General features: G+C 56.5%; 1 protein-coding gene across 3 annotated transcripts; it reads left to right on the top strand.

Annotated features, from left to right (window-relative positions):
- Positions 1–11549: 11549 nt before the first annotated feature.
- On the top strand, positions 11550–23203 carry ZFTRAF1 (zinc finger TRAF-type containing 1). 3 transcript variants are annotated; one of them, XR_013217108.1, is made up of 5 exons: positions 11550–11875; positions 16400–16638; positions 17067–17278; positions 18675–20487; positions 21241–23203. XR_013217108.1 is itself a non-coding variant. In XM_077271529.1 (4 exons), exons 1-4 carry the CDS (start codon positions 11627–11629, stop codon positions 19064–19066), a joined length of 1092 nt encoding a protein of 363 aa, XP_077127644.1. In that variant the 5' UTR covers positions 11550–11626; the 3' UTR covers positions 19067–23203. The 3 variants fall into 3 exon arrangements, 1 of the variants encoding a protein (XP_077127644.1); XR_013217109.1 differs by having other exon boundaries at positions 18675–19938; positions 19987–23203; XM_077271529.1 differs by having other exon boundaries at positions 18675–23203.
- Positions 23204–26378: the final 3175 nt, after the last annotated feature.

The raw sequence follows: 26378 nt of genomic DNA on the forward strand, positions 1-26378 counted from the left end.
AGAGGAGGAGGGGCGGTACAGGAGAGGAAGAGGAGGGGGCGGTACAGGAGAGGAGGAGGGGCGGTACAGGAGAGGAGGAGGAGGGGCGGTACAGGAGAGGAAGAGGAGGGGGCGGTACAGGAGAGGAGGAGGGGCGGTACAGGAGAGGAAGAGGGGGCGGTACAGGAGAGGAAGCGGAGGGGGCGGTACAGGAGAGGAGGGGCGGTACAGGAGAGGAAGAGAAGGGGGCGGTACAGGAGAGGAGGAGGAGGGGGCGGTACAGGAGAGGAGGGGGCGGTACAGGAGAGGAGGAGGGGCGGTACAGGAGAGGAGGAGGAGGGGGCGGTACAGGAGAGGGCGGTACAGGAGAGGAGGAGGGGGCGGTACGGGAGGGGAGGAGGGGGCGGTACAGGAGAGGAGGAGGAGGGGGCGGTACGGGAGGGGACGAGGGGGCGGTACAGGAGAGGAGGAGGAGGGGGTGGTACAGGAGAGGAGGAGGGGGCGGTACAGGACAGGAGGAGGAGGGGCGGTACGGGAGGGGAGGAGGGGGCGGTACAGGAGAGGAAGAGGAGGGGGCGGTACAGGAGAGGAAGAGGAGGGGGCGGTACAGGAGAGGAAGAGGAGGGGGCGGTACAGGAGAGGAAGAGGAGGGGGCGGTACAGGAGAGGAGGAGGAGGGGGCAGTACAGGAGAGGAAGAGGAGGGGGCGGTACAGGAGAGGAGGAGGGGGCGGTTCAGGAGAGGTGGGGCGGTACAGGATTAGAGGGGAGGTACAGGAGAAGAGGGGAGGTACAGGAGAAGAGGGGAGGTACAGGAGAAGAGGGGAGGTACAGGAGAAGAGGGGCGGTACAGGAGAAGAGGGGCGGTACAGGAGAAAAGGGGAGGTACAGGAGAGGAGGGGCGGTACAGGAAAGGAGGAGGAGGAGGGGGTGGTACAGGAGAGGAGGAGGGGGCGGAACAGGAGAGGAAGAGGAGGGGGCGGTACAGGAGAGGAGGAGGGGCGGTACAGGAGAGGAGGAGGAGGGGGCGGTACAGGAGAGGAAGCGGAGGGGGCGGTACAGGAGAGGAGGGGCGGTACAGGAGAGGAAGAGAAGGGGGCGGTACAGGAGAGGGAGAGGAGGGGGCGGTACAGGAGAGGAGGAGGGGCGGTACAGGAGAGGAGGAGGAGGGGGCGGTACAGGAGAGGAGGGGGCGGTACAGGAGAGGAGGAGGAGGGGGCGGTACAGGAGAGGAGGAGGGGGTGGTACAGGAGAGGAGGAGGAGGAGGGGGCGGTACAGGAGAGGAAGGGGAGGGGGCGGTACAGGAGAGGAAGCGGAGGGGCGGTACAGGAGAGGAAGAGGAGTGGCGGTACGGAGAGGAAGAGGAGGTACAGGAGAGGAAGAGGAGGGGGCGGTACAGGAGAGGAAGAGGAGGGGGCGGTACGGAGAGGAAGAGGAGGGGGCGGTACAGGAGAGGAAGAGGAGGGGGTGGTACAGGAGAGGAAGAGGAGGGGGCGGTACAGGAGAGGAAGAGGAGGGGGCGGTACAGGAGAGGAAGAGGAGGGGGCGGTACAGGAGAGGAAGCGGAGGGGGCGGTACAGGAGAGGAGGAGGGGCGGTACAGGAGAGGAAGAGGAGGGGGCGGTACAGGAGAGGAAGAGGAGGGGGCGGTACAGGAGAGGACGAGGGGCGGTACAGGAGAGGAGGGGCGGTACAGGAGAGGAAGAGGAGGGGGCGGTACAGGAGAGGAAGAGGAGGGGGCGGTACAGGAGAGGAGGGGCGGTACAGGAGAGGAAGAGAAGGGGGCGGTACAGGAGAGGAGGAGGGGGCGGTACAGGAGAGGAGGAGGAGGGGGCGGTACAGGAGAGGAAGAGGAGGGGGCGGTACAGGAGAGGAGGAGGGGCGGTACAGGAGAGGAGGAGGAGGGGGCGGTACAGGAGAGGAAGAGGAGGGGGCGGTACAGGAGAGGAGGAGGGGCGGTACAGGAGAGGAAGAGGAGGGGGCGGTACAGGAGAGGAAGCGGAGGGGGCGGTACAGGAGAGGAGGAGGGGCGGTACAGGAGAGGAGGGGGGGCGGTACAGGAGAGGAGGAGGAGGGGGCGGTACAGGAGAGGAGGGGGCGGTACAGGAGAGGAAGCGGAGGGGGCAGTACAGGAGAGGAGGAGGGGCGGTACAGGAGAGGAAGAGGAGGGGGCGGTACAGGAGAGGAGGAGGGGGCGGTACAGGAGAGGAGGAGGAGGGGGCGGTACAGGAGAGGAGGAGGGGGCAGTACAGGAGAGGAGGAGGGGCGGTACAGGAGAGGAAGAGGAGGGGGCGGTACAGAAGAGGAAGCGGAGGGGGCGGTGTTGTGAAATTGGATTTTGGGCTCCCCCGGTGGCCACTGGTGGAATTGAACTGGTGTGCATCATCCCCTCTGTTCACCTGCTCCTATCAGGATGTGGGAGTCGCTATTTAGCCTTGCTCCTCTGTCACTTCCATGCCGGTCAACATTGTAATCAGAAGCCTTTCTGTGCATGTTCCTGCTACCAGACAACTCCCAGCTAAGTTGGACTTTAGTCCTCGTTTGTTTTTTGCATTTTGTTCCAGTTCACAGCTGCAGTTTCGTTTCTGTGTCTGGAAAGCTCTTGTGATCTGAAATTGCCACTCTGAGGTTATGAGTTAATACTAGAGTCTTAAAGTAATTTCAGGATGGTGTATTGATAGGGTTTTCAGCTGACCATGAAAGTACCCTTTCTGTCTTCCTGCTATCTAGTAAGCGGACCTCGATTTTGCTAAACCTATTTTCATACTACGTTTGTCATTTTCATCTTAAATCACCGCCAATATATGTGGGGGCCTCTGTCTGCCTTTCGGGGAAATTTCTCTAGAGGTGAGCCAGGACTATATTTTCCTCTGCCAGGATTAGTTAGTCCTCCGGCCGGCGCTGGGCGTCTAGGGATAAAACGCAGGCTACGCTACCCGGCTACTGTTAGTTGTGCGGCAGGTTTAGTTCATGGTCAGTTTAAGTTTCCATCCTTCCAAGAGCTAGTTCCTATGTATGCTGGGCTATGTTCTCTTGCCATTGAGAACCATAACAGTTTGACCGGCCAAAAAGGGTTAAATTAATTGGCAGAGAAAGGAGAGAAAAAAGAAGTCTGCTGAAAAATTTTTTTTTTTTTTTCCTTCAGTTCTGAGTGTGCTTTCAATTGAATCACTTGCAAGTCTGCCTATATTGCAGCCTTCCTCTCTCTCTCTCCTTCTAATCCTGGAATGGCTCTGTGTTCACCTGTTTAAAATGGATATTCAGAGTTTAGCTGCAGGTTTGAATAATCTCACCACGAAAGTTCAAAATTTACAAGATTTTGTTGTTCATGTTCCTATATCTGAACCTAGAATTCCTTTGCCTGAATTTTTCTCGGGGAATAGATCTTGCTTTCAAAATTTCAAAAGTAATTGCAAGTTGTTTTTGTCCCTGAAATCTCGCTCTGCTGGAGATCCTGCTCAGCAGGTCAGGATTGTGATTTCCTTGCTCCGGGGCGACCCTCAAGATTGGGCTTTTGCATTGGCTCCAGGGGATCCTGCGTTGCTCAATGTGGATGCGTTTTTTCTGGCCTTGGGGTTGCTTTATGAGGAACCTCATTTAGAGCTTCAGGCGGAAAAAGCCTTGATGTCCCTATCTCAGGGGCAAGATGAAGTTGAAATATACTGCCAAAAATTCCGTAAATGGTCTGTGCTTACTCAGTGGAATGAGTGCGCCCTGGCGGCGAATTTCAGAGAGGGTCTCTCTGATGCCGTTAAGGATGTTATGGTGGGGTTCCCTGTGCCTGCGGGTCTGAATGAGTCCATGACAATGGCTATCCAGATCGATAGACGTCTGCGGGAGCGCAAACCTGTGCACCATTTGGCGGTGTCTACTGAGAAGACGCCAGAGAATATGCAATGTGATAGAATTCTGTCCAGAAGCGAACGGCAGAATTTTAGACGAAAAAATGGGTTGTGCTTTTATTGTGGTGATTCAACTCATGTTATATCAGCATGCTCTAAGCGTACTAAGAAGCTTGATAAGTCAGTTTCAATTGGCACTTTTCAGTCTAAGTTTATTCTATCTGTGACCCTGATTTGTTCTTTATCATCTATTACCGCGGATGCCTATGTCGACTCTGGCGCCGCTTTGAGTCTTATGGATTGGTCCTTTGCCAAACGCTGTGGGTATGATTTAGAGCCTCTTGAAACTCCTATACCTCTGAAGGGGATTGACTCCACCCCATTGGCTAGTAATAAACCACAATACTGGACACAAGTAACTATGCAAATTAATCCGGATCATCAGGAGATTATTCGCTTTCTTGTGCTGTATAATCTACATGATGTGTTGGTGCTTGGATTGCCATGGCTGCAATCTCATAACCCAGTCCTCGACTGGAACGCTATGTCTGTGTTAAGCTGGGGATGTAAGGGGATGCATGGGGACGTACCTTTGGTTTCCATTTCGTCATCTATTCCCTCTGAGATTCCTGAATTCTTGTCTGACTATCGTGACGTTTTTGAAGAACCTAAGCTTGGTTCATTACCTCCGCACCGGGAGTGCGATTGTGCCATAGATTTGATTCCGGGTAGTAAATACCCTAAGGGTCGTTTATTTAATCTGTCTGTGCCTGAACATGCTGCTATGCGAGAATATATAAAGGAGTCCTTGGAAAAGGGACATATTCGTCCTTCGTCATCTCCCTTAGGAGCCGGTTTTTTCTTTGTGTCTAAGAAAGATGGCTCTTTGAGGCCGTGTATTGATTATCGGCTTTTGAATAAAATCACGGTTAAATATCAATATCCGTTGCCACTGCTGACTGATTTGTTTGCTCGCATAAAGGGGGCCAAGTGGTTCTCTAAGATAGATCTCCGTGGGGCGTATAATTTGGTGCGAATTAAGCAGGGGGATGAGTGGAAAACCGCATTTAATACGCCCGAGGGCCACTTTGAGTATTTGGTGATGCCTTTTGGCCTTTCAAATGCCCCTTCAGTCTTTCAGTCCTTTATGCATGACATTTTCCGTGATTATTTGGATAAATTTATGATCGTGTATCTGGATGATATTCTGATTTTTTCGGATGACTGGGACTCTCATGTCCAGCAGGTCAGGAGGGTTTTTCAGGTTTTGCGGTCTAATTCCTTGTGTGTGAAGGGTTCTAAGTGCGTTTTTGGGGTTCAAAAGATTTCCTTCTTGGGATATATTTTTTCCCCCTCTTCCATCGAGATGGATCCTGTCAAGGTTCGGGCTATTTGTGATTGGACGCAACCCTCTTCTCTTAAGAGTCTTCAGAAATTTTTGGGCTTTGCTAACTTTTATCGTCGATTTATTGCTGGTTTTTCTGATGTTGTTAAACCATTGACTGATTTGACTAAGAAGGGTGCTGATGTTGCTGATTGGTCCCCTGCTGCTGTGGAGGCCTTTCGGGAGCTTAAGCGCCGCTTTTCTTCCGCCCCTGTGTTGCGTCAGCCTGATGTTGCTCTTCCTTTTCAGGTTGAGGTCGACGCTTCTGAAATCGGAGCTGGGGCGGTTTTGTCGCAAAGAAGTTCCGACTGCTCCGTGATGAAACCTTGTGCTTTTTTTTCTCGTAAATTTTCGCCCGCCGAGCGGAATTATGATGTTGGGAATCGGGAGCTTTTGGCCATGAAGTGGGCTTTTGAGGAGTGGCGTCATTGCCTTGAGGGGGCTAGACATCAGGTGGTGGTATTGACCGACCACAAAAATTTAATTTATCTTGAGTCCGCCAGACGCCTGAATCCTAGACAGGCGCGCTGGTCGTTGTTTTTCTCTCGGTTTAATTTTGTGGTGTCATACCTACCGGGTTCTAAGAATGTTAAGGCGGATGCCCTTTCTAGGAGTTTTGAGCCTGACTCCCCTGGTAATTCTGAACCTACAGGTATCCTTAAGGATGGAGTGATATTGTCTGCCGTTTCTCCAGACCTGCGGCGGGCCTTGCAGGATTTTCAGGCGGATAGACCTGATCGTTGCCCACCTGGTAGACTGTTTGTTCCTGATGATTGGACCAGTAAAGTCATTTCTGAGGTTCATTCTTCTGCGTTGGCAGGTCATCCTGGAATCTTTGGTACCAGGGATTTGGCGGCAAGGTCCTTCTGGTGGCCTTCCCTGTCACGAGATGTACGAGGCTTTGTGCAGTCTTGTGACGTTTGTGCTCGGGCCAAGCCTTGTTGTTCTCGGGCTAGTGGATTGTTGTTGCCCTTGCCTATCCCGAAGAGGCCTTGGACGCACATCTCGATGGATTTTATTTCGGATCTTCCTGTTTCTCAGAAGATGTCTGTCATCTGGGTGGTGTGTGACCGTTTCTCTAAGATGGTCCATTTGGTTCCCCTGCCTAAGTTGCCTTCTTCTTCCGAGTTGGTTCCTCTGTTTTTTCAAGATGTGGTTCGTTTGCATGGTATTCCGGAGAATATCGTTTCTGACAGAGGAACCCAATTCGTGTCTAGATTTTGGCGGGCATTCTGTGCTAGGATGGGCATAGATTTGTCTTTCTCGTCTGCTTTCCATCCTCAGACTAATGGCCAGACCGAGCGGACGAATCAGACTTTGGAGACATATTTGAGGTGTTTTGTGTCTGCAGATCAGGATGATTGGGTTGCTTTTTTGCCTTTAGCGGAGTTTGCCCTCAATAATCGGGCCAGCTCTGCCACCTTGGTGTCTCCTTTTTTCTGTAATTCGGGGTTTCATCCTCGATTTTCCTCCGGTCAGGTGGAATCTTCGGATTGTCCTGGAGTGGATGCTGTGGTGGAGAGGTTGCATCAGATTTGGGGGCAGGTGGTGGACAATTTGAAGTTGTCCCAGGAGAAGACTCAGCTTTTTGCCAACCGCCGGCGTCGGGTTGGTCCTCGGCTTTGTGTCGGGGACTTGGTGTGGTTGTCTTCTCGTTTTGTCCCTATGAGGGTTTCTTCTCCTAAGTTTAAGCCTCGGTTCATCGGCCCGTACAAGATATTGGAGATTCTTAACCCTGTGTCCTTCCGTTTGGACCTCCCTGCATCTTTTTCTATTCATAATGTTTTTCATCGGTCATTGTTGCGCAGGTATGAGGTACCGGTTGTGCCTTCCGTTGAGCCTCCTGCTCCGGTGTTGGTTGAGGGCGAGTTGGAGTACGTTGTGGAAAAAATCTTGGACTCCCGTGTTTCCAGACGGAAACTCCAGTATCTGGTCAAATGGAAGGGATACGGTCAGGAGGATAATTCTTGGGTGACTGCCTCTGATGTTCATGCCTCCGATCTGGTCCGTGCCTTTCATAGGGCTCATCCTGATCGCCCTGGTGGTTCTGGTGAGGGTTCGGTGCCCCCTCCTTGAGGGGGGGGTACTGTTGTGAAATTGGATTTTGGGCTCCCCCGGTGGCCACTGGTGGAATTGAACTTGTGTGCATCATCCCCTCTGTTCACCTGTTCCCATCAGGATGTGGGAGTCGCTATTTAACCTTGCTCCTCTGTCACTTCCATGCCGGTCAACATTGTAATCAGAAGCCTTTCTGTGCATGTTCCTGCTACCAGACAACTTCCAGCTAAGTCGGACTTTTGTCCTTGTTTTTTGCATTTTGTTCCAGTTCACAGCTGCAGTTTCGTTTCTGTGTCTGGAAAGCTCTTGTGATCTGAAATTGCCACTCTGATGTTATGAGTTAATACTAGAGTCTTAAAGTAATTTCAGGATGGTGTATTGATAGGGTTTTCAGCTGACCATGAAAGTACCCTTTCTGTCTTCCTGCTATCTAGTAAGCGGACCTCGATTTTGCTAAACCTATTTTCATACTACGTTTGTCATTTTCATCTTAAATCACCGCCAATATATGTGGGGGCCTCTGTCTGCCTATCGGGGAAACTTCTCTAGAGGTGAGCCAGGACTATATTTTCCTCTGCCAGGATTAGTTAGTCCTCCGGCCGGCGCTGGGCGTCTAGGGATAAAACGCAGGCTACGCTACCCGGCTACTGTTAGTTGTGCGGCAGGTTTAGTTCATGGTCAGTTTAAGTTTCCATCCTTCCAAGAGCTAGTTCCTATGTATGCTGGGCTATGTTCTCTTGCCATTGAGAACCATAACAGGGCGGTACAGGAGAGGAGGGGCGGTACAGGAGAGGAAGAGAAGGGGGCGGTACAGGAGAGGAGGAGGGGGCGGTACAGGAGAGGAGGAGGGGCGGTACAGGAGAGGAGGGGGCGGTACAGGAGAGGAGGAGGGGGCGGTACAGGAGAGGAAGAGGAGGGGGCGGTACAGGAGAGGAGGAGGGGGTGGTACAGGAGAGGAGGAGGGGGCGGTACAGGAGATGTGGAGGGGGTGGTACAGGAGAGGAGGGGAGGTACAGGAGAGGAGGAGGGGGCGGTACAGGAGAGGAAGAGGAGGGGGCGGTACAGGAGAGGAGGAGGGGGCGGTACAGGAGAGGAGGAGGGGGCGGTACAGGAGAGGAAGAGGAGGGGGCGGTACAGGAGAGGAGGAGGCGGTACAGGAGATGTGGAGGGGTGGTACAGGAGAGGAGGAGGGGGCGGTACAGGAGAGGAGGAGGAGGGGGCGGTACAGGAGATGTGGAGGGGGCGGTACAGGAGAGGAGGAGGAGGGGGCGGTACAGGAGAGGAAGAGGAGGGGGCGGTACAGGAGAGGAAGAGGAGGGGGGCGGTACAGGAGAGGAAGAGGAGGGGGCGGTACAGGAGAGGAAGAGGAGGGGGCGGTACAGGAGAGGAGGGGGCGGTACAGGAGAGGGCGGTACAGGAGAGGAGGAAGGGGCGGTACGGGAGGGGAGGAGGGGGCGGTACAGGAGAGGAGGAGGAGGGGGCGGTACGGGAGGGGAGGAGGGGGCGGTACAGGAGAGGAGGAGGAGGGGGCGGTACGGGAGGGGAGGAGGGGGCGGTACAGGAGAGGAGGAGGGGGCGGTACAGGAGAGGAGGAGGGGGCGGTACAGGAGAGGAAGAGGAGGGGGAGGTACAGGAGAGGAGGAGGGGCGGTACAGGAGAGGAAGAGGAGGGGGCGGTACAGGAGAGGAAGAGGAGGGGGCGGTACAGGAGAGGAGGAGGGGGCGGTACAGGAGAGGAGGGGCGGTACAGGAGAGGAAGAGAAGGGGGCGGTACAGGAGATGTGGAGGGGTGGTACAGGAGAGGAGGAGGGGGCGGTACAGGAGAGGAGGAGGGGGCGGTACAGGAGATGTGGAGGGGGCGGTACAGGAGAGGAGGAGGAGGGGGCGGTACAGGAGAGGAAGAGTAGGGGGCGGTACAAGAGAGGAAGAGGAGGGGGCGGTACAGGAGAGGAAGAGGAGGGGGCGGTACAGGAGAGGAGGGGGCGGTACAGGAGAGGGCGGTACAGGAGAGGAGGAGGGGGCGGTACGGGAGGGGAGGAGGGGGCGGTACAGGAGAGGAGGAGGAGGGGGCGGTACAGGAGAGGAGGAGGAGGGGGCGGTACAGGAGAGGAAGAGGAGGGGGCGGTACAGGAGAGGAGGAGGAGGGGGCGGTACAGGAGAGGAGGAGGAGGGGGCGGTACAGGAGAGGAGGAGGGGGCGGTACGGGAGGGGAGGAGGGGGCGGTACAGGAGAGGAGGAGGAGGGGGCGGTACGGGAGGGGAGGAGGGGGCGGTACAGGAGAGGAGGAGGAGGGGGTGGTACAGGAGAGGAGTAGGGGGCGGTACAGGACAGGAGGAGGAGGGGGCGGTACGGGAGGGGAGGAGGGGGCGGTACAGGAGAGGAGGAGGGGGCGGTACAGGAGAGGAGGAGGGGGCGGTACAGGAGAGGAAGAGGAGGGGGAGGTACAGGAGAGGAGGAGGGGCGGTACAGGAGAGGAAGAGGAGGGGGCGGTACAGGAGAGGAGGAGGGGGCGGTACAGGAGAGGAGGGGCGGTACAGGAGAGGAAGAGAAGGGGGCGGTACAGGAGAGGAGGGGCGGTACAGGAGAGGAGGAGGGGGCGGTACAGGAGAGGAGGGGCGGTACAGGAGAGGAGGAGGGGGCGGTACAGGAGAGGAAGAGGAGGGGGCGGTACAGGAGAGGAGGAGGGGGCGGTACAGGAGAGGAGGAGGGGGCGGTACAGGAGAGGAGGAGGAGGGGGCGGTACAGGAGAGGAGGAGGGGGCGGTACAGGAGAGGAGGAGGGGGCGGTACAGGAGATGTGGAGGGGGTGGTACAGGAGAGGAGGGGAGGTACAGGAGAGGAGGGGGCGGTACAGGAGAGGAAGAGGAGGGGGCGGTACAGGAGAGGAGGAGGGGCGGTACAGGAGAGGAGGGGCGGTACAGGAGAGGAGGAGGAGGGGGCGGTACAGGAGAGGAGGGGGCGGTACAGGAGAGGAGGAGGGGCGGTACAGGAGAGGAAGAGGGGGCGGTACAGGAGAGGAAGCGGAGGGGGCGGTACAGGAGAGGAGGGGCGGTACAGGAGAAGAAGAGAAGGGGGCGGTACAGGAGAGGAGGAGGAGGGGGCGGTACAGGAGAGGAGGAGGAGGGGGCGGTACAGGAGAGGAGGAGGAGGGGGCGGTACAGGAGAGGAGGAGGGGCGGTACAGGAGAGGAGGAGGAGGGGGCGGTACAGGAGAGGGCGGTACAGGAGAGGAGGAGGGGGCGGTAAGGGAGGGGAGGAGGGGGCGGTACAGGAGAGGAAGAGGAGGGGGCGGTACAGGAGAGGACGAGGGGCGGTACAGGAGAGGAGGAGGGGCGGTACAGGAGAGGAAGAGGAGGGGGCGGTACAGGAGAGGAGGAGGAGGGGGCGGTACAGGAGAGAAGGAGGAGGGGGCGGTACAGGAGAGGAGGAGGAGGGGGCGGTACAGGAGAGGAAGAGGAGGGGGCGGTACAGGAGAGGAGGAGGGGGCGGTACAGGAGAGGAAGAGGAGGGGGCGGTACAGGAGAGGAGGGGTGGTACAGGAGAGGAGGAGGGGGCGGTACAGGAGAGGAGGAGGAGGGGGCGGTACAGGAGAGGAAGAGGAGGGGGCGGTACAGGAGAGGAGGAGGGGGCGGTACAGGAGAGGAGGAGGAGGGGGCGGTACAGGAGAGGAGGAGGGGGCGGTACAGGAGAGGAGGAGGGGGCGGTACAGGAGAGGAGGAGGAGGGGGCGGTACAGGAGAGGAGGAGGGGGCGGTACAGGAGAGGAGGAGGGGGCGGTACAGGAGAGGAGGAGGGGGCGGTACAGGAGAGGAGGGGGGGGCGGTACAGGAGAGGAGGAGGGGGCGGTACAGGAGAGGAGGAGGAGGGGGCGGTACAGGAGAGGAAGAGGAGGGGGCGGTACAGGAGAGGAGGGGTGGTACAGGAGAGGAGGAGGGGGCGGTACAGGAGAGGAGGAGGAGGGGGCGGTACAGGAGAGGAAGAGGAGGGGGCGGTACAGGAGAGGAGGAGGGGGCGGTACAGGAGAGGAGGAGGAGGGGGCGGTACAGGAGAGGAGGAGGGGGCGGTACAGGAGAGGAGGAGGGGGCGGTACAGGAGAGGAGGAGGGGGCGGTACAGGAGAGGAGGAGGGGGCGGTACAGGAGAGGAGGAGGGGGCGGTACAGGAGAGGAGGGGGCGGTACAGGAGAGGAGGAGGGGGCGGTACAGGAGAGGAGGGGGGGGTGGTACAGATGAGACGTTCGGCTTTTCAGCCAGTAGTAAAGATGGCGGAGCCGGTTTCGGTCACATGACCAGTGACGTGTCTGTGGGAGGAGCCCGATGCGGCTGGAAAGAAGAAAACTAAAGATGGCGGCGTGAGTGGTCGGAGCGGCCATGTCCGAGCAGCGGGAGGAGCCGGGGCCCATGGCCTCATCTTCCTCTGCCGAGCACGAGAATCCTCCCGGCGGCGGCGCGGTCCCGGCCAGACTCCTCCTGCTGCCCCCCGAGCAGGACCAGGACTGGCCCCCCAAGAAGCGGCTGCGGGTGGAGGCCGAGCCCGGCAGTGTGCGGCTGGAGGAGCGGCTGTACTCGGTGCTGTGCTGCACGGTGTGCCTGGACCTGCCCAAAGCCTCGGTGTACCAGGTGAGGGGCCGGAACTGCCCGCCCCTCTCATCTGCCCCTCCCCCCGCACAATGGCCCCTCCCCCTGTACAAGCGCCCCTCCCCCCGCACAAACGCCCCCCCACAAGAGCCCCTCCCCCACAAATGAGCCTCTGCACAAGCACCGCGCCCCCCACAAGAGCCCCTTACCCCGCAACAGCCCCTCCCCCTGCACAAGCGCCCCTCCCCCGTGCACAAGAGCCCCTCCTGTAGTGAATACATCTCGCCTCTCCTCAGTGAGCACCACCTGACCCTGCCTGAGACTCCCCCGAGCTCACCACCTGACCCTGCCTGAGACACCCCCTGAGCTCACCACCTGACCCTGCCTGAGACTCCCCCGGAGCTCACCACCTGACCCTGCCTGAGACACCCCCTGAGCTCACCACCTGACCCTGCCTGAGACTCCCCCCGAGCTCACCACTTGACCCTGCCTGACTCCTCCCCCCAAGCTCACCACCTGACCCTGCCTGAGACTCCCCCGAGCTCACCACCTTACCCTGCCTGAGACTCCCCCTGAGCTCACCACCTGACCCTGCCTGAGACTCCCCCGGAGCTCACCACCTGACCCTGCCTGAGACTCCCCCGGAGCTCACCACCTGACCCTGCCTGAGACTCCCCCGAGCTCACCACCTGACCCTGCCTGAGACTCCCCCTGAGCTCACCACCTGACCCTGCCTGAGACTCCCCCTGAGCTCACCACCTGACCCTGCCTGAGACTCCCCCGGAGCTCACCACCTGACCCTGCCTGAGACTCCCCCGGAGCTCACCACCTGACCCTGCCTGAGACTCCCCCGGAGCTCACCACCTGACCCTGCCTGAGACTCCCCCGAGCTCACCACCTGACCCTGCCTGAGACACCCCCTGAGCTCACCACCTGACCCTGCCTGAGACTCCCCCGAGCTCACCACCTGACCCTGCCTGAGACACCCCCTGAGCTCACCACCTGACCCTGCCTGAGACTCCCCCCGAGCTCACCACTTGACCCTGCCTGACTCCTCCCCCCGAGCTCACCACCTGACCCTGCCTGAGACTCCCCCGAGCTCACCACCTTACCCTGCCTGAGACTCCCCCTGAGCTCACCACCTGACCCTGCCTGAGACTCCCCCGGAGCTCACCACCTGACCCTGCCTGAGACTCCCCCGGAGCTCACCACCTGACCCTGCCTGAGACTCCCCCGGAGCTCACCACCTGACCCTGCCTGAGACTCCCCCGGAGCTCACCACCTGACCCTGCCTGAGACTCCCCCGGAGCTCACCACCTGACCCTGCCTGAGACTCCCCCGAGCTCACCACCTGACCCTGCCTGAGACTTCCCCGAGCTCACCACCTGACCCTGCCTGAGACTCCCCCGATCTCACCACCTGACCCTGCCTGAGACTCCCCCTGAGCTCACCACCTGACCCTGCCTGAGACTCTCCCTGAGCTCACCACCTGACCCTGCCTGAGACTCCCCCGAGCTCACCACCTGACCCTGCCTGAGACTCCCCCTGAGCTCACCACCTGACCCTGCCTGAGACTCCCCCGAGCTCACCACCTGACCCTGCCTGAGACTCCCCCTGAGCTCACCACCTGACCCTGCCTGAGACTCCCCCGATCTCACCACCTGACCCTGCCTGATAATCCCCCTGAGCTCACCACCTGACCCTGCCTGAGACTTCCCCGAGCTCACCACCTGACCCTTCCTGAGACTTCCCCGAGCTCACCACCTGACCCTGCCTGAGACTCCCCCGAGCTCACCACCTGACCCTGCCTGAGACTCTCCCTGAGCTCACCACCTGACCCTGCCTGAGACTCCCTCGAGCTCACCACCTGACCCTGCCTGAGACTCCCCCGAGCTCACCACCTGACCCTGCCTGAGACTCCCCCGAGCTCACCACCTGACCCTGCCTGAGACTCCCCCGAGCTCACCACCTGACCCTGCCTGAGACTCCCCCCGAGCTCACCACCTGACCCTGCCTGAGACTCCCTTGATCTCACCACCTGACCCTGCCTGAGACTTCCCCGAGCTCACCACCTGACCCTGCCTGAGACTCCCCCTGAGCTCACCACCTGACCCTGCCTGAGACTTCCCCGAGCTCACCACCTGACCCTGCCTGAGACTCCCCCTGAGCTCACCACCTGACCCTGCCTGAGACTCCCCCTGAGCTCACCACCTGACCCTGCCTGAGACTTCCCCGAGCTCACCACCTGACCCTGCCTGAGACTCCCCCTGAGCTCACCACCTGACCCTGCCTGAGACTTCCCCGAGCTCACCACCTGACCCTGCCTGAGACTCCCCCGAGCTCACCACCTGACCCTGCCTGAGACTTCCCCGAGCTCACCACCTGACCCTGCCTGAGACTCCCCCGAGCTCACCACCTGACCCTGCCTGAGACTCCCCCGAGCTCACCACCTGACCCTGCCTGAGACTCCCCCGATCTCACCACCTGACCCTGCCTGAGACTTCCCCGAGCTCACCAACTGACCCTGCCTGAGACCCCCTGAGCTCACCACCTGACCCTGCCTGAGACTTCCCCGAGCTCACCACCTGACCCTGCCTGAGACTCCCCCTGAGCTCACCACCTGACCCTGCCTGAGACTCCCCCTGAGCTCACCACCTGACCCTGCCTGAGACTCCCCCCGAGCTCACCACTTGACCCTGCCTGACTCCTCCCCCCGAGCTCACCACCTGACCCTGCCTGAGACTCCCCCGAGCTCACCACCTGACCCTGCCTGAGACTCCCCCTGAGCTCACCACCTTACCCTGCCTGAGACTCCCCCTGAGCTCACCACCTGACCCTGCCTGAGACTCCCCCGGAGCTCACCACCTGACCCTGCCTGAGACTCCCCCGGAGCTCACCACCTGACCCTGCCTGAGACTCCCCCGGAGCTCACCACCTGACCCTGCCTGAGACTCCCCCGGAGCTCACCACCTGACCCTGCCTGAGACTCCCCCGGAGCTCACCACCTGACCCTGCCTGAGACTCCCCCGAGCTCACCACCTGACCTTGCCTGCTGCCTGAGACTCCCCCGAGCTCACCACCTGACCCTGCCTGAGACTCCCCCGAGCTCACCACCTGACCCTGCCTGAGACTCCCCCCGAGCTCACCACCTGACCCTGCCTGAGACTCCCTTGATCTCACCACCTGACCCTGCCTGAGACTCCCCCGGAGCTCACCACCTGACCCTGCCTGAGACTCCCCCGGAGCTCACCACCTGACCCTGCCTGAGACTCCCCCGGAGCTCACCACCTGACCCTGCCTGAGACTCCCCCGGAGCTCACCACCTGACCCTGCCTGAGACTCCCCCGGAGCTCACCACCTGACCCTGCCTGAGACTCCCCCGAGCTCACCACCTGACCTTGCCTGCTGCCTGAGACTCCCCCTGAGCTCACCACCTGACCCTGCCTGAGACTCCCCCGGAGCTCACCACCTGACCCTGCCTGAGACTCCCCCGAGCTCACCACCTGACCTTGCCTGCTGCCTGAGACTCCCCCTGAGCTCACCACCTGACCCTGTCTGTGACTCCCCCTGAGCTCACCACCTGACCCTGTCTGTGACCCCCCCCCCGAGCTCACCACCTGACCCTGTCTGTGACCCCCCCCCCGAGCTCACCACCTGACCCTGCCTGAGACTCCCCCGAGCTCACCACCTGACCCTGCCTGCTGCCTGAGACTCCCCCTGAGCTCACCACCTGACCCTGTCTGTGACCCCCCCCGAGCTCACCACCTGACCCTGTCTGTGACCCCCCCGAGCTCACCACCTGACCCTGTTTGACCCTGTCTGTGACCCCCCCCCCCCCGAGCTCACCACCTGACCCTGTCTGTGACCCCCCCGAGCTCACCACCTGACCCTGCCTGAGACTCCCCCGAGCTCGCCACCTGACCCTGCCTGCTGCCTGAGACTCCCCCTGAGCTCACCACCTGACCCTGTCTGTGGCCCCCCCCGAGCTCACCACCTGACCCTGTCTGTGACCCCCCCCCGAGCTCACCACCTGACCCTGTCTGTGACCCCCCCCGAGCTCACCACCTGACCCTGTCTGTGACCCCCCCCGAGCTCACCACCTGACCCTGTCTGTGACCCCCCCCGAGCTCCCCACCTGACCCTGTCTGTGACACCCCCCCGAGCTCACCAACTGACCCTGTCTGTGACCCCCGCCTATCAGTGCCCCCAGAGCTCACCACCTGACCGTCTGTGACCCCCCCAAGCTCACCACCTGACCCTGTCTGTGACCCCCCCCCGCGCTCACCACCTGACCCTGTCTGTGACCCCCCCGAGCTCACCACCTGACCCTGTCTGTGACCCCCCCCCTGAGCTCACCACCTGACCCTGTCTGTGACCCCCCCGAGCTCACCACCTGACCCTGTCTGTGACCCCCGCCTATCAGTGCCCCCAGAGCTCACCACCTGACCCTGGTTGTGACCCCCCTGAGCTCACCATCTGACCTTGCCGGTAGACCCGGCTGGACCATCTGCCGGGGTCCAGAGGTCGTGATGTGTTTGGGACCTCACGAACTTACCTTCTCCACAGTGCACCAATGGACACCTGATGTGCGCCGGCTGCTTCATCCACCTCCTGGCAGATGCCCGGCTGAAGGAAGAGCTGGCCACGTGCCCCAACTGCCGCTGTGAGATCAGCAAGAGCCTGTGCTGCCGAAACCTGGCGGTGGAGAAGGCGGTGAGCGAGCTGCCCTCCGAGTGCGGCTTCTGCATGAAAGCGTTCCCCCGCTCGCTGCTGGACAGACACAAGAAGGAGGAATGTCAGGACCGGTACGAGCTGCGGAACGGGGAGAGGGCTGGGATTACAGGGGGCCTCTAAATACCCATAGGGTGCAGAAGACACTGAGGCTTTATAAGGGGAGCTATGACGGTGACCTGTCTGCACTGACCGTCCTCCGTGCACAATGATGAATGCTTGGACGGTGCCTCATTATTGGGCCCTAACATCACCGATGCCACCCAGAGGGCAGGACCTGGTGATACCAGCTCCCTTCATGGCTCATCTTGTGTGGTGGGGGGCTGCAGCATGGCAGTGACACTGAGGCCCTTCTGAGCGTGATGCGGAGGGCGGCAGTGGTCAGCCCTTGGTGGCCTCATCAATGTCCTCTGACGTGGTGGATCCGCCCGCAGAATGTAATCCAATGAGGGGTCCCTGTGTCATGGTGCTGGTAATATGTGACCTTGCTCTGTCTCCTCAGGGTCACACAGTGTAAATACAAGAGGATCGGCTGCCCGTGGCAGGGGCCGTACCACGAGCTGACCGTCCACGAGTCCGAGTGCTGCCATCCCAGCAAGACCGGGAACGAGCTGATGGAGATCCTGGATGAGATGGACCAGTCCCACAAGAAGGAGATGCAGTTGTACAACAGCATCTTTGGCCTGCTCAGCTTTGAGAAGATCGGATACACAGGTAGGGTGTACCGCAGTGCTGCGCGGAGTTGGCCATGGGCTGCCCGAGCGGATGACACACATGTGTTTTTGTGCATGTCACTCTTCTGCTTTGTAGGTGTCGGCCGAGCCTTTGAGGAGTCTGGGTACCATGTGGTAGTCCAGCGTCGCCTTCATGGTGTGTAGGGTAAGTGTCACCAAGGACATGAAGAGGGCAGCTGTCACTGCGACTCAGCTGCTGATCTTTATGACGTGACCCTTGGGGTAACGGTCTCCTTGCTGGCACCTTCTCCGTGTGCAGTGTAGTATGGCCCCGCCGCCGGCCCTGCATTCTTTTGTCTGCGACATTGAGGACCTGGATGAAAAGATGAAGAGAAGCCCCTATGTATAAGCAACGCTGGGGCCTCATATGTGCAGGCAGTGCTCCCCCAGGTCAGTCCGGTCGCGGATGTGTCTCTGGTCTGGTGGGAGGTAAGGCCGCTCTACACCTAGAAAATGCAGTGTCCGCATCCTACAAGACGTACAGAAGTGGCCACTGCTCGCCTCGTGATCACCGCCGGGAGGTCCTGTGTCCCGGGAAGGTCCTGTGTCCTGGGGATCTCCAGCATTCTGTGGAGATGGAGTACAGGGGCGAGCTCGCTGCTGCTCTGTTCCCTAGGTAGGTACAGCGGGGGGCAGTGAAATTGGGGAGCCCCTGTACTGGAAGCCTTCCTGCTCTCATCCCTCTGGGCCTCTCTTGCTCCTCCAGGTTAATGAGTGTTATTCTGGGGTACGTTGGTGGCCACCAGGTGAGTGTCGCAGCCGCCTCCTTCCACACTTACACTGATGCTCTTGATGTAACCTTGTGCTGTTGCCTCCGCTCTAGTGGACTGGACTTGTGTGTACATGGAAGTCTGCTCCGGCACGACTGCCAGGACTGTCCTTGTCTGGAGACCCATAATGTGACTTTCTCTAGCTCTGTACCAACAATTGCTTGGAATAAAAGTTTTTATTTTGTGAAACGGAACTGTCCATGTGTTCTTGTAAAATCTCGCTTCTGAGCGCGCTGCCATAAAACCCGAGCTGTCCCTGGAGGAGGAAGAGCGTGGTGGCCGGGTAACCCAATGCTGGAGAGACCATCACTAGCCGTCCTTGAATTAGTGATATTGGTGCCCGACCCTGGGGCACGTTATCCCCGGACGCTGGATGTCTTTGTATTAGTGGCTAGTGGGCCACGGTCACACATGATGTACTTCTTGTATTTTGCCTATGTACGGTAGTTAGTGTATTCATCTCCCTTTCCCCTTTTATGAGGCAGGGCAGTGCAGAAGCCACCGCCAAGCGTTCACCGGGCACAGGTAACATGGTGTAGTCGGGGGTCTTGTGCCACGCACATCTGCACCAGGTAACTGTCCTCTCCCTTTTTCCTCCTGTCACAGAGGTCCAGTTCCGACCATACAGAACAGATGACTTCATCACCCGCCTTTACTACGAGACACCGCGCTTCACCGTTCTCAATCAGACCTGGGTGCTGAAGGCACGCGTCAACGACTCCGAGAGGAACCCCAACTTGTCTTGCAAGCGAACCCTCTCCTTCCAGCTCATCCTAAAAAGCAAGATCAACTCCCCCATGGAGTGCTCATTCCTGCTGCTCAAGGGCCCCTATGATGACGTGAAGATACACCCGGTCATCTACCACTTTGTGTTCACCAATGAGAATAACGAGACGGAGTACGTGCCGCTGCCCATCATAGACTCCGTGGAATGTAACAAACTGCTGGCTGCAAAGAACATCAACCTCCGGCTCTTTATATTCCAGATCCAGAAGTGAACCGCACTTACCTCAGCCTCCTCCCCAGCTCCAGACCCATCCGGCCCTATGATGGAGGTGCCCTGAATCGGGGAGGCATTTGTCTTTCTTTTTAATTAATTTGCTTTTAATTAATTTGTAGGTTGCATGTGTCTGTAGAGATTTCTGCGCTCATCCCCGTGATCCCTCTTGGTTAAGTCTCCCCTTATCCCTAATCCTTTATCCCCTCCAGTTTTTTGGTCATGAATGGTATCAGTATTTCTGGACTTTAAGTATTATTGCTCCATCCATCCTGTGCTGGTTGATGGAAGGCAGCAATCTGCTTTCTATGTGGTCTGGCTTCATCCTCTCAGGCTCTGTTACATCTGCCTGGATGTGTTCTGGCTTCATCGTCTCTGGTTCTGTTACATCTGCCTGGATGTGTTCTGGCTTCATCGTCTCTGGTTCTGTTAGATCTGCCTGGATGTGTTCTGGCTTCATCGTCTCTGGTTCTGTTAGATCTGCCTGGATGTGTTCTGGCTTCATCGTCTCTGGTTCTGTTAGATCTGCCTGGATGTGTTCTGGCTTCATCGTCTCTGGTTCTGTTACATCTGCCTGGATGTGTTCTGGCTTCATCGTCTCTGGTTCTGTTAGATCTGCCTGGATGTGTTCTGGCTTCATCGTCTCTGGTTCTGTTACATCTGCCTGGATGTGTTCTGGCTTCATCGTCTCTGGTTCTGTTAGATCTGCCTGGATGTGTTCTGGCTTCATCGTCTCTGGTTCTGTTAGATCTGCCTGGATGTGTTCTGGCTTCATCGTCTCTGGTTCTGTTAGATCTGTCTGGATGTGTTCTGGCTTCATCCCCTCTCACTATTAGATCTGTCTGAATGTGGTCGAGCTCCATCACCTCTCAGGCTCTGTTAGATCTGTCTGGATGTGTTCTAGCTTCATCCCCTTCTCAGGCTCTGTTAGATCTGTCTGGATGTGGACAAGCTTCATTCTCATGCTTTGTTAGATCTGCCTGGATGTGATATGGCTCCATCTCCCCTCAGACTCTGTGAGATCTGTCTGGATGTGGTCGGGCTCCATCCCCTCTCAGGCTCTGTGAGATCTGTCTGGATGTGGCGGGTTCCATCCCCTCTGGGGCTCTGTTAGATCTGTGTGTATGTGGTCGGGTTCTAACCCCTTTCAGGCTTTATTCTTTCTGTCTGGATGTGGTCTGGCTCCATCCCCCCTCAGACTCCGTGAGATCTGTCTGGATGTGGCGGGTTCCATCCCCTCTTGGGCTCGATTCGATCCGTCTGTGTGTGTTCAGTCTTCTGTCCCATATTGGGCTCGGTTAGATCCGCCTGCGTGTGACTGGGATGCCATCTTGGGCTCAGTGAGATTCTCTTGGACGTAGACAGGATGCAATCTCAGGCTCAGTTCCTTCTGGATGTGGTTGGGATCCCATCTTGGGCTCAGTGAGATTCTCTTGGGTGTAGACAGGATGCCATCTTGAGCTCGGTTAGATCCTTCTGGATGTAGACAGGATGCCATCTCGGGCTCAGTTAGATCTGTCTGGATGTGGTTGGAATCCCATTTTGTCTCGGGTTCAGTGAGATTCTCTTAGGTGTAGACAGGATGCCATCTCAGGCTCAGTTCCTTCTGGATGTGGTTGGGATCCCATCTTGGGTTCAGTGAGATTCTCCTGGATTTAGACAGTATGCCATCTCAGGCTCAGTTAGATCTGTCTGGATGTGGTTGGAATCCCATCTTATCTTGGGCTCAGTGAGATTCTCCTGGATGTAGACAGGATGCCATCTCAGGCTCAGTTAGATCCTTCTGGATGTGGTTGGAATCCCATCTTATCTCGGGCTCAGTGAGATTCTCTTGGGTGTAGACAGGATACCATCTCAGGCTCAGTTAGATCTGTCTGGATGTGGTTGGGATCCCATCTTGGGCTCAGTGAGATTCTCTTGGACGTAGACAGGATACCATCTCAGGCTTAGTTAGATCCTTCTGGATGTGGTTGGGATCCCATCTTGGGCTCAGTGAGATTCTCCTGGATTTAGACAGGATGCCATCTCAGGCTCAGTTAGATCTGTCTGGATGTGGTTGGAATCCCATCTTATCTCGGGCTCAGTGAGATTCTCCTGGATGTAGACAGGATGCCATCTCAGGCTCAGTTAGATCTGTCTGGATGTGGTTGGAATCCCATCTTATCTCGGGCTCAGTGAGATTCTCTTGGGTGTAGACAGGATGCCATCTCAGGCTCAGTTAGATCTGTCTGGATGTGGTTGGAATCCCATCTTATCTTGGGCTCAGTGAGATTCTCCTGGATTTAGACAGGATGCCATCTCAGGCTCAGTTAGATCTGTCTGGATGTGGTTGGAATCCCATCTTATCTTGGGCTCAGTGAGATTCTCCTGGATGTAGACAGGATGCCATCTCAGGCTCAGTTAGATCTGTCTGGATGTGGTTGGAATCCCATCTTGTCTTGGGCTCAGTGAGATTCTCCTGGATTTAGACAGGATGCCATCTCAGGCTCAGTTAGATCTGTCTGGATGTGGTTGGAATCCCATCTTATCTTGGGCTCAGTGAGATTCTCCTGGATTTAGACAGGATGCCATCTCAGGCTCAGTTAGATCTGTCTGGATGTGGTTGGAATCCCATCTTATCTTGGGCTCAGTGAGATTCTCCTGGATGTAGACAGGATGCCATCTCAGGCTCAGTTAGATCTGTCTGGATGTGGTTGGAATCCCATCTTATCTTGGGCTCAGTGAGATTCTCCTGGATGTAGACAGGATGCCATCTCAGGCTCAGTTAGATCTGTCTGGATGTGGTTGGAATCCCATCTTGTCTTGGGCTCAGTGAGATTCTCCTGGATTTAGACAGGATGCCATCTCAGGCTCAGTTAGATCCTTCTGGATGTGGTTGGAATCCCATCTTATCTCGGGCTCAGTGAGATTCTCTTGGGTGTAGACAGGATACCATCTCAGGCTCAGTTAGATCCTTCTGGATGTGGTTGGGATCCCATCTTGGGGTAAGTGAGATTCTTTTTGATGTAGACAGGATGCCATCTTGAGCTCGGTTAGATCCGTCTGTATGTGGTTGGGTAACCATTCCTAGCCTGAGTGTGGTTTGAACCATTTTGATGTGTTTGCATCTCTCGGTCCTTTCCTCTTCATTTTTACTTCTGGTTTATTGAGTTGTAGGAGAATGTCCATATCATACAACTTAAGACTTCATCATGGCATCTTTTACTGACTGAAGCTCGGGGCTCTCCACTTCTTGTTGAGTTCCTCCTTAATTTATTTTGTTCTAGGTCAGGTATGGCTCATGGGTACATAGGGCTGGATTGGCTAACCCCGGCTGAAAACGCCACCAGTGTAGGCTGGAGGTTGCCATGCATGTGACGCGTACAGTAATCTCGGTCCTACAGCTGCTATCACCAGGGTGCAAGGCTATGAATTGGGTAATGGAGGCAACCCCAATAATTTCTCCCTCAGAACGTCTCAGCCCTTCCCCCACAACGTACATTCTTCGTGCCTCCCTGTAGTCACTATTGTAATCTGGAGGTTTCCACATGACGCTGACTTTTGTGTGCCATTCAATAGGTGACAGACTCCATTCCTTGCACTGCACAGGCCTTGTACCAAGTTAGTGAAGCCCAGGAAAGTGACTTTATAAAATGTCAGCTGGAAACAACACATTATGGAACATGATGTAACTTACACTGGACTCTGCTCTGGGGTCATATCCGAAAGGCCCCTTTAAGGTGATATGCACAGTGCATGCTACGGTGGAAGATCATGCTTGTAGATCGGAGTGACGACACATAGATGGTGGAGAGCATGTTACTACACCTGGCAGGGTTAGTGGTCTCCAGGGTCAGTCACTGAGTGGCAGGTTAATAATAACATATCCTTTGCGAAGTCAGCCCTTCGTGTCGGGGCTGCTGCCAGCCTCTCCTGTTCTCCGGAGGTGGCCGCTGTGTCTCCTGTTATCCGTCTATAATCACACTGCCTTGCTCCTAGAGCCTCGTTAGTTTTAATTAGCTGTGAATATCAATGTCCCTGGGCCCGATGTGCTTGAGCCAGTGCGGCGAGCGGCAGGCCTGGCCTCGGATTCTAGGTATCTGGATGTTTTACTTTATATTATTTTTGGCTGATAAATAAAAATGGTTGCTGCAAACCACCAGTGGCCGTGCAGTCCTCTGTGTAGCTTAATCCTTGCGGTATGGGAAGGGGCATCATCAACATCTTGCCGACTCCTCCCTGTGATAAGGGCGATACCTGGGGTGATAAATCCTATTATTGGGATCGAAACAGGTGACACTGTGGACGCAACCCTAGAAAATCATATGTCACCAGCGGTACCACTGCGTGTCTGCGTCCACCTGCCATCCATGGGTACAAGTGATTCCAACAGAAAAGCCTGGGTCCCTGGTGACCTCTGTGAGTGACACAATTAGTGGAGTGAATGTGTTGGATGTATGCTCCCACTATGTGTTTCTCACAGAGGTCACTAAGAAAACCAGGGAAACCATAACCAGTTCATACATTAATTGTCTTCAAAAGAAGCAGCACATTTTCACTACAACCCGTGGTCTTCAAGGTAAAGAAAACACTATCTATAAAGTACCCCTACACAGGAGATATCTCACCCCTCCAATAACCCAATTAGTAATTTGGTAACATGCATCCAAATCGTTAAAGGCAAGATAGGTAATTAGTTGTAGGATGGTGGGGTGCCGGCTGTCAGGTGAGCTATTTTTGCGATAACGCTGGTGTCACGGTTCACGGGGAGGTTACCTTTATCATCCCCACCACTCACACTAATTTGTCATGAACCGGGGTTGTTTGGTTGCCCCTGGTCTGGTTCCTTTCTGAAGGAGATTTATCTATATCCCAGTTCCGGTTTGGAACTTGCAGCTCTCTGGCGCCCCCCTTACCCTCAGGTCTGACCGGGTACTGCACCTAGGATAATTAGTTGCCAGAAAGGCTGCCTTACTTTGTACTGGCTAATGGGCACACTGCAGCGAGGGCAATATAACTTCTCCCACTCAGGCGGGAACAATAATTATCAACACCGCCGGTCACTACAAAGCCTCCCAAATGCACAGGACAAATCCCGCTGCCACCAGCTCTGATTTCTTAATTATTAACGGCTCCGGAGCCAACCCAGATTAGTAGCGTAATTCACTTCAGAGGACGTGACCGTACGTTATAGAGCAAGGAGAAACAAAGCTAGTAATTTTATTTTTTACTCCAAAAAAGGTAGGCAGTGTTTACAGAAGTATAAAAAGATATTATAAAGAAAAGTAACGTATGTACAGTAAAATTACAAATAAAATGGGTTTAACGTTGAAAAAACAGGTTTCTTTCAGATCTCAGATCATTTCATCTTATGGCGGACCATGTGATCAGGAGACACATCAAGACACATCTGTATAGCAGCTAGACCCCGAACAAAAGACACGTGAAGACTGCTGCTTCACTCACTTATTTTCCAGCCTAAAACCATGGCACTTCCCCTGTGGTGACCTCACTTAGAGGCTGAATCCTCCCCTTAAAGTGATGGCACCCATTTTTATGCATAGCTCGCTGTAAGAACCTCATATATGGACGACACAATGATCAGGAGGTGCACCACGTCGGAGGATTTTTTTAAGTGTAAACACGGCATAGTTACATGACCACCTGCTGAGAAACCCACTCCTTGCACTCGTTGGGTTTAGCTCCTAGCAATTTCAGGGGGTTATAGATATCTCGATGGATATCCGGAATATATAAACCTTAGATCTCTAGCCCTGATCGGTGCCAATATACATAACCTTGAATTATACAATCCCATGCTTTCTGTAACGGTTTTAGCCAGTATCAGGTGGGAGGGGGGAATGAGGAGTGTAGGGAGACCTGTTTGTCGCAGCACAGCGCCATATAAATGCCTGAGGAAGGGGGGGAAAGTATAGGATTACACACACAGGCAGAGGGAGAAAGTGGCTTAGAATTCCAGTCTTGTGTTGGCATGCAGAGGAAACTGCAGCCTAGAGCACTGTATGTGTCAGTGAAGTAATCAGAACTTTCCTATTTCCTGACACCTCCTCTTTTGGACTGCGCTATGGAGGCAGAACCTCGAGGTACTCCTCCGTGTGCACCTCGGGGGGATAACCCATCTGCATTGCCATATTCTGGCCTCATGGAGTTCCCGCTGCCCCAGGTTGTGGACCTCTCTCATGCCCATCTGGCACTTTCCCGGCTTGATGGTCAGACCGGCTCGGTGAATTCGCCTGAGCACCTCCTGAAGATGCTGCAGGTGTTCATCCCAGGAGGAACTGCAGATGGCAATGTCATCCAAGTACGCCACCGTGTACTTTTTCAGTCCCTGAAGCAGGTGGTTGACCATCCGCTGGAAAGTGGCAGGGGCATCCTTCATGCCGAAGGGCCTGACTGTGGACTCGTACAGTCCGAAGGGGGTGATAAAGGTGGACTTCTTCGGCTCAGGGGAATCTGCCAGTATCCTCGACTCAGATCCATTATGGTCAGATATTTTGCGCCAGCTAACCACTCAAGCAGCTCCTCGATGCGTGGCATTGGGTGCGCATCAGAGGCTGTGATGGCATTGAGCCCCCTTTAGTCCACGCAGAACCAGATGGTCCGATCCTTTGGCACGAGAAGTACAGGTGAGGCCCTTGCGCTCTTTGACCATTGAATCATCCCGAGCTGTAACATCTCATCGATCTCCTGGCGCATAACCTGCTGCACCTCAAGGGAGATCCGATAGGGTGTTCGCCGTAGTGGGGCATGATTCCCGGTGTCGACCTCGTGGACCGCTAACTCAGTCATTCCAGGTCGGTTGGAGAACATGGCCCAGAAGGGTTCCAGCGTGGTCGGCAACTGCGACAGCTGGGGTTCGGTTAACAAGGCGCTTACCTCCATGTCCTCAATGGACCCACCGACTTTGGCTTGGGCCAGCATGTCCAGGAGGGGGTCTTCCTCCCCGTCCTTGGGCAGGCTGCAGACCGGTAGGACGTAGGCTTCACGTTCGTGATGAGCCTTCATCATATTGATGTGAAAGGCCTTTCGCCTACCCCGAGCGTGTTCAAGCTTGAACACGTAGGTGACTGGGTTGAGCTGTTGGTGGACGACGTACAGGCCTTCCCAGGCTGCCTGAAGCTTATCCTTTGGTATGGAGACCAGCACCCACACCTTTTGACCCACGTGGTAGGTCCGCTCCCGGGCGTGCTGGTTGTACCAGTGCTTCTGATCAGCCTGAGCCTGCGTCATATTGTCATGCACCAACTGCGTCAAGGTCCGCATTTTGTCACGGAAGCGCATGACATACTCCACTATGGACACTTCAGAAGGGT

Source organism: Ranitomeya variabilis, chromosome 6, assembly GCF_051348905.1.
Source record: "Ranitomeya variabilis isolate aRanVar5 chromosome 6, aRanVar5.hap1, whole genome shotgun sequence".
Classification (NCBI taxonomy): Eukaryota; Metazoa; Chordata; class Amphibia; order Anura; family Dendrobatidae; genus Ranitomeya; species Ranitomeya variabilis.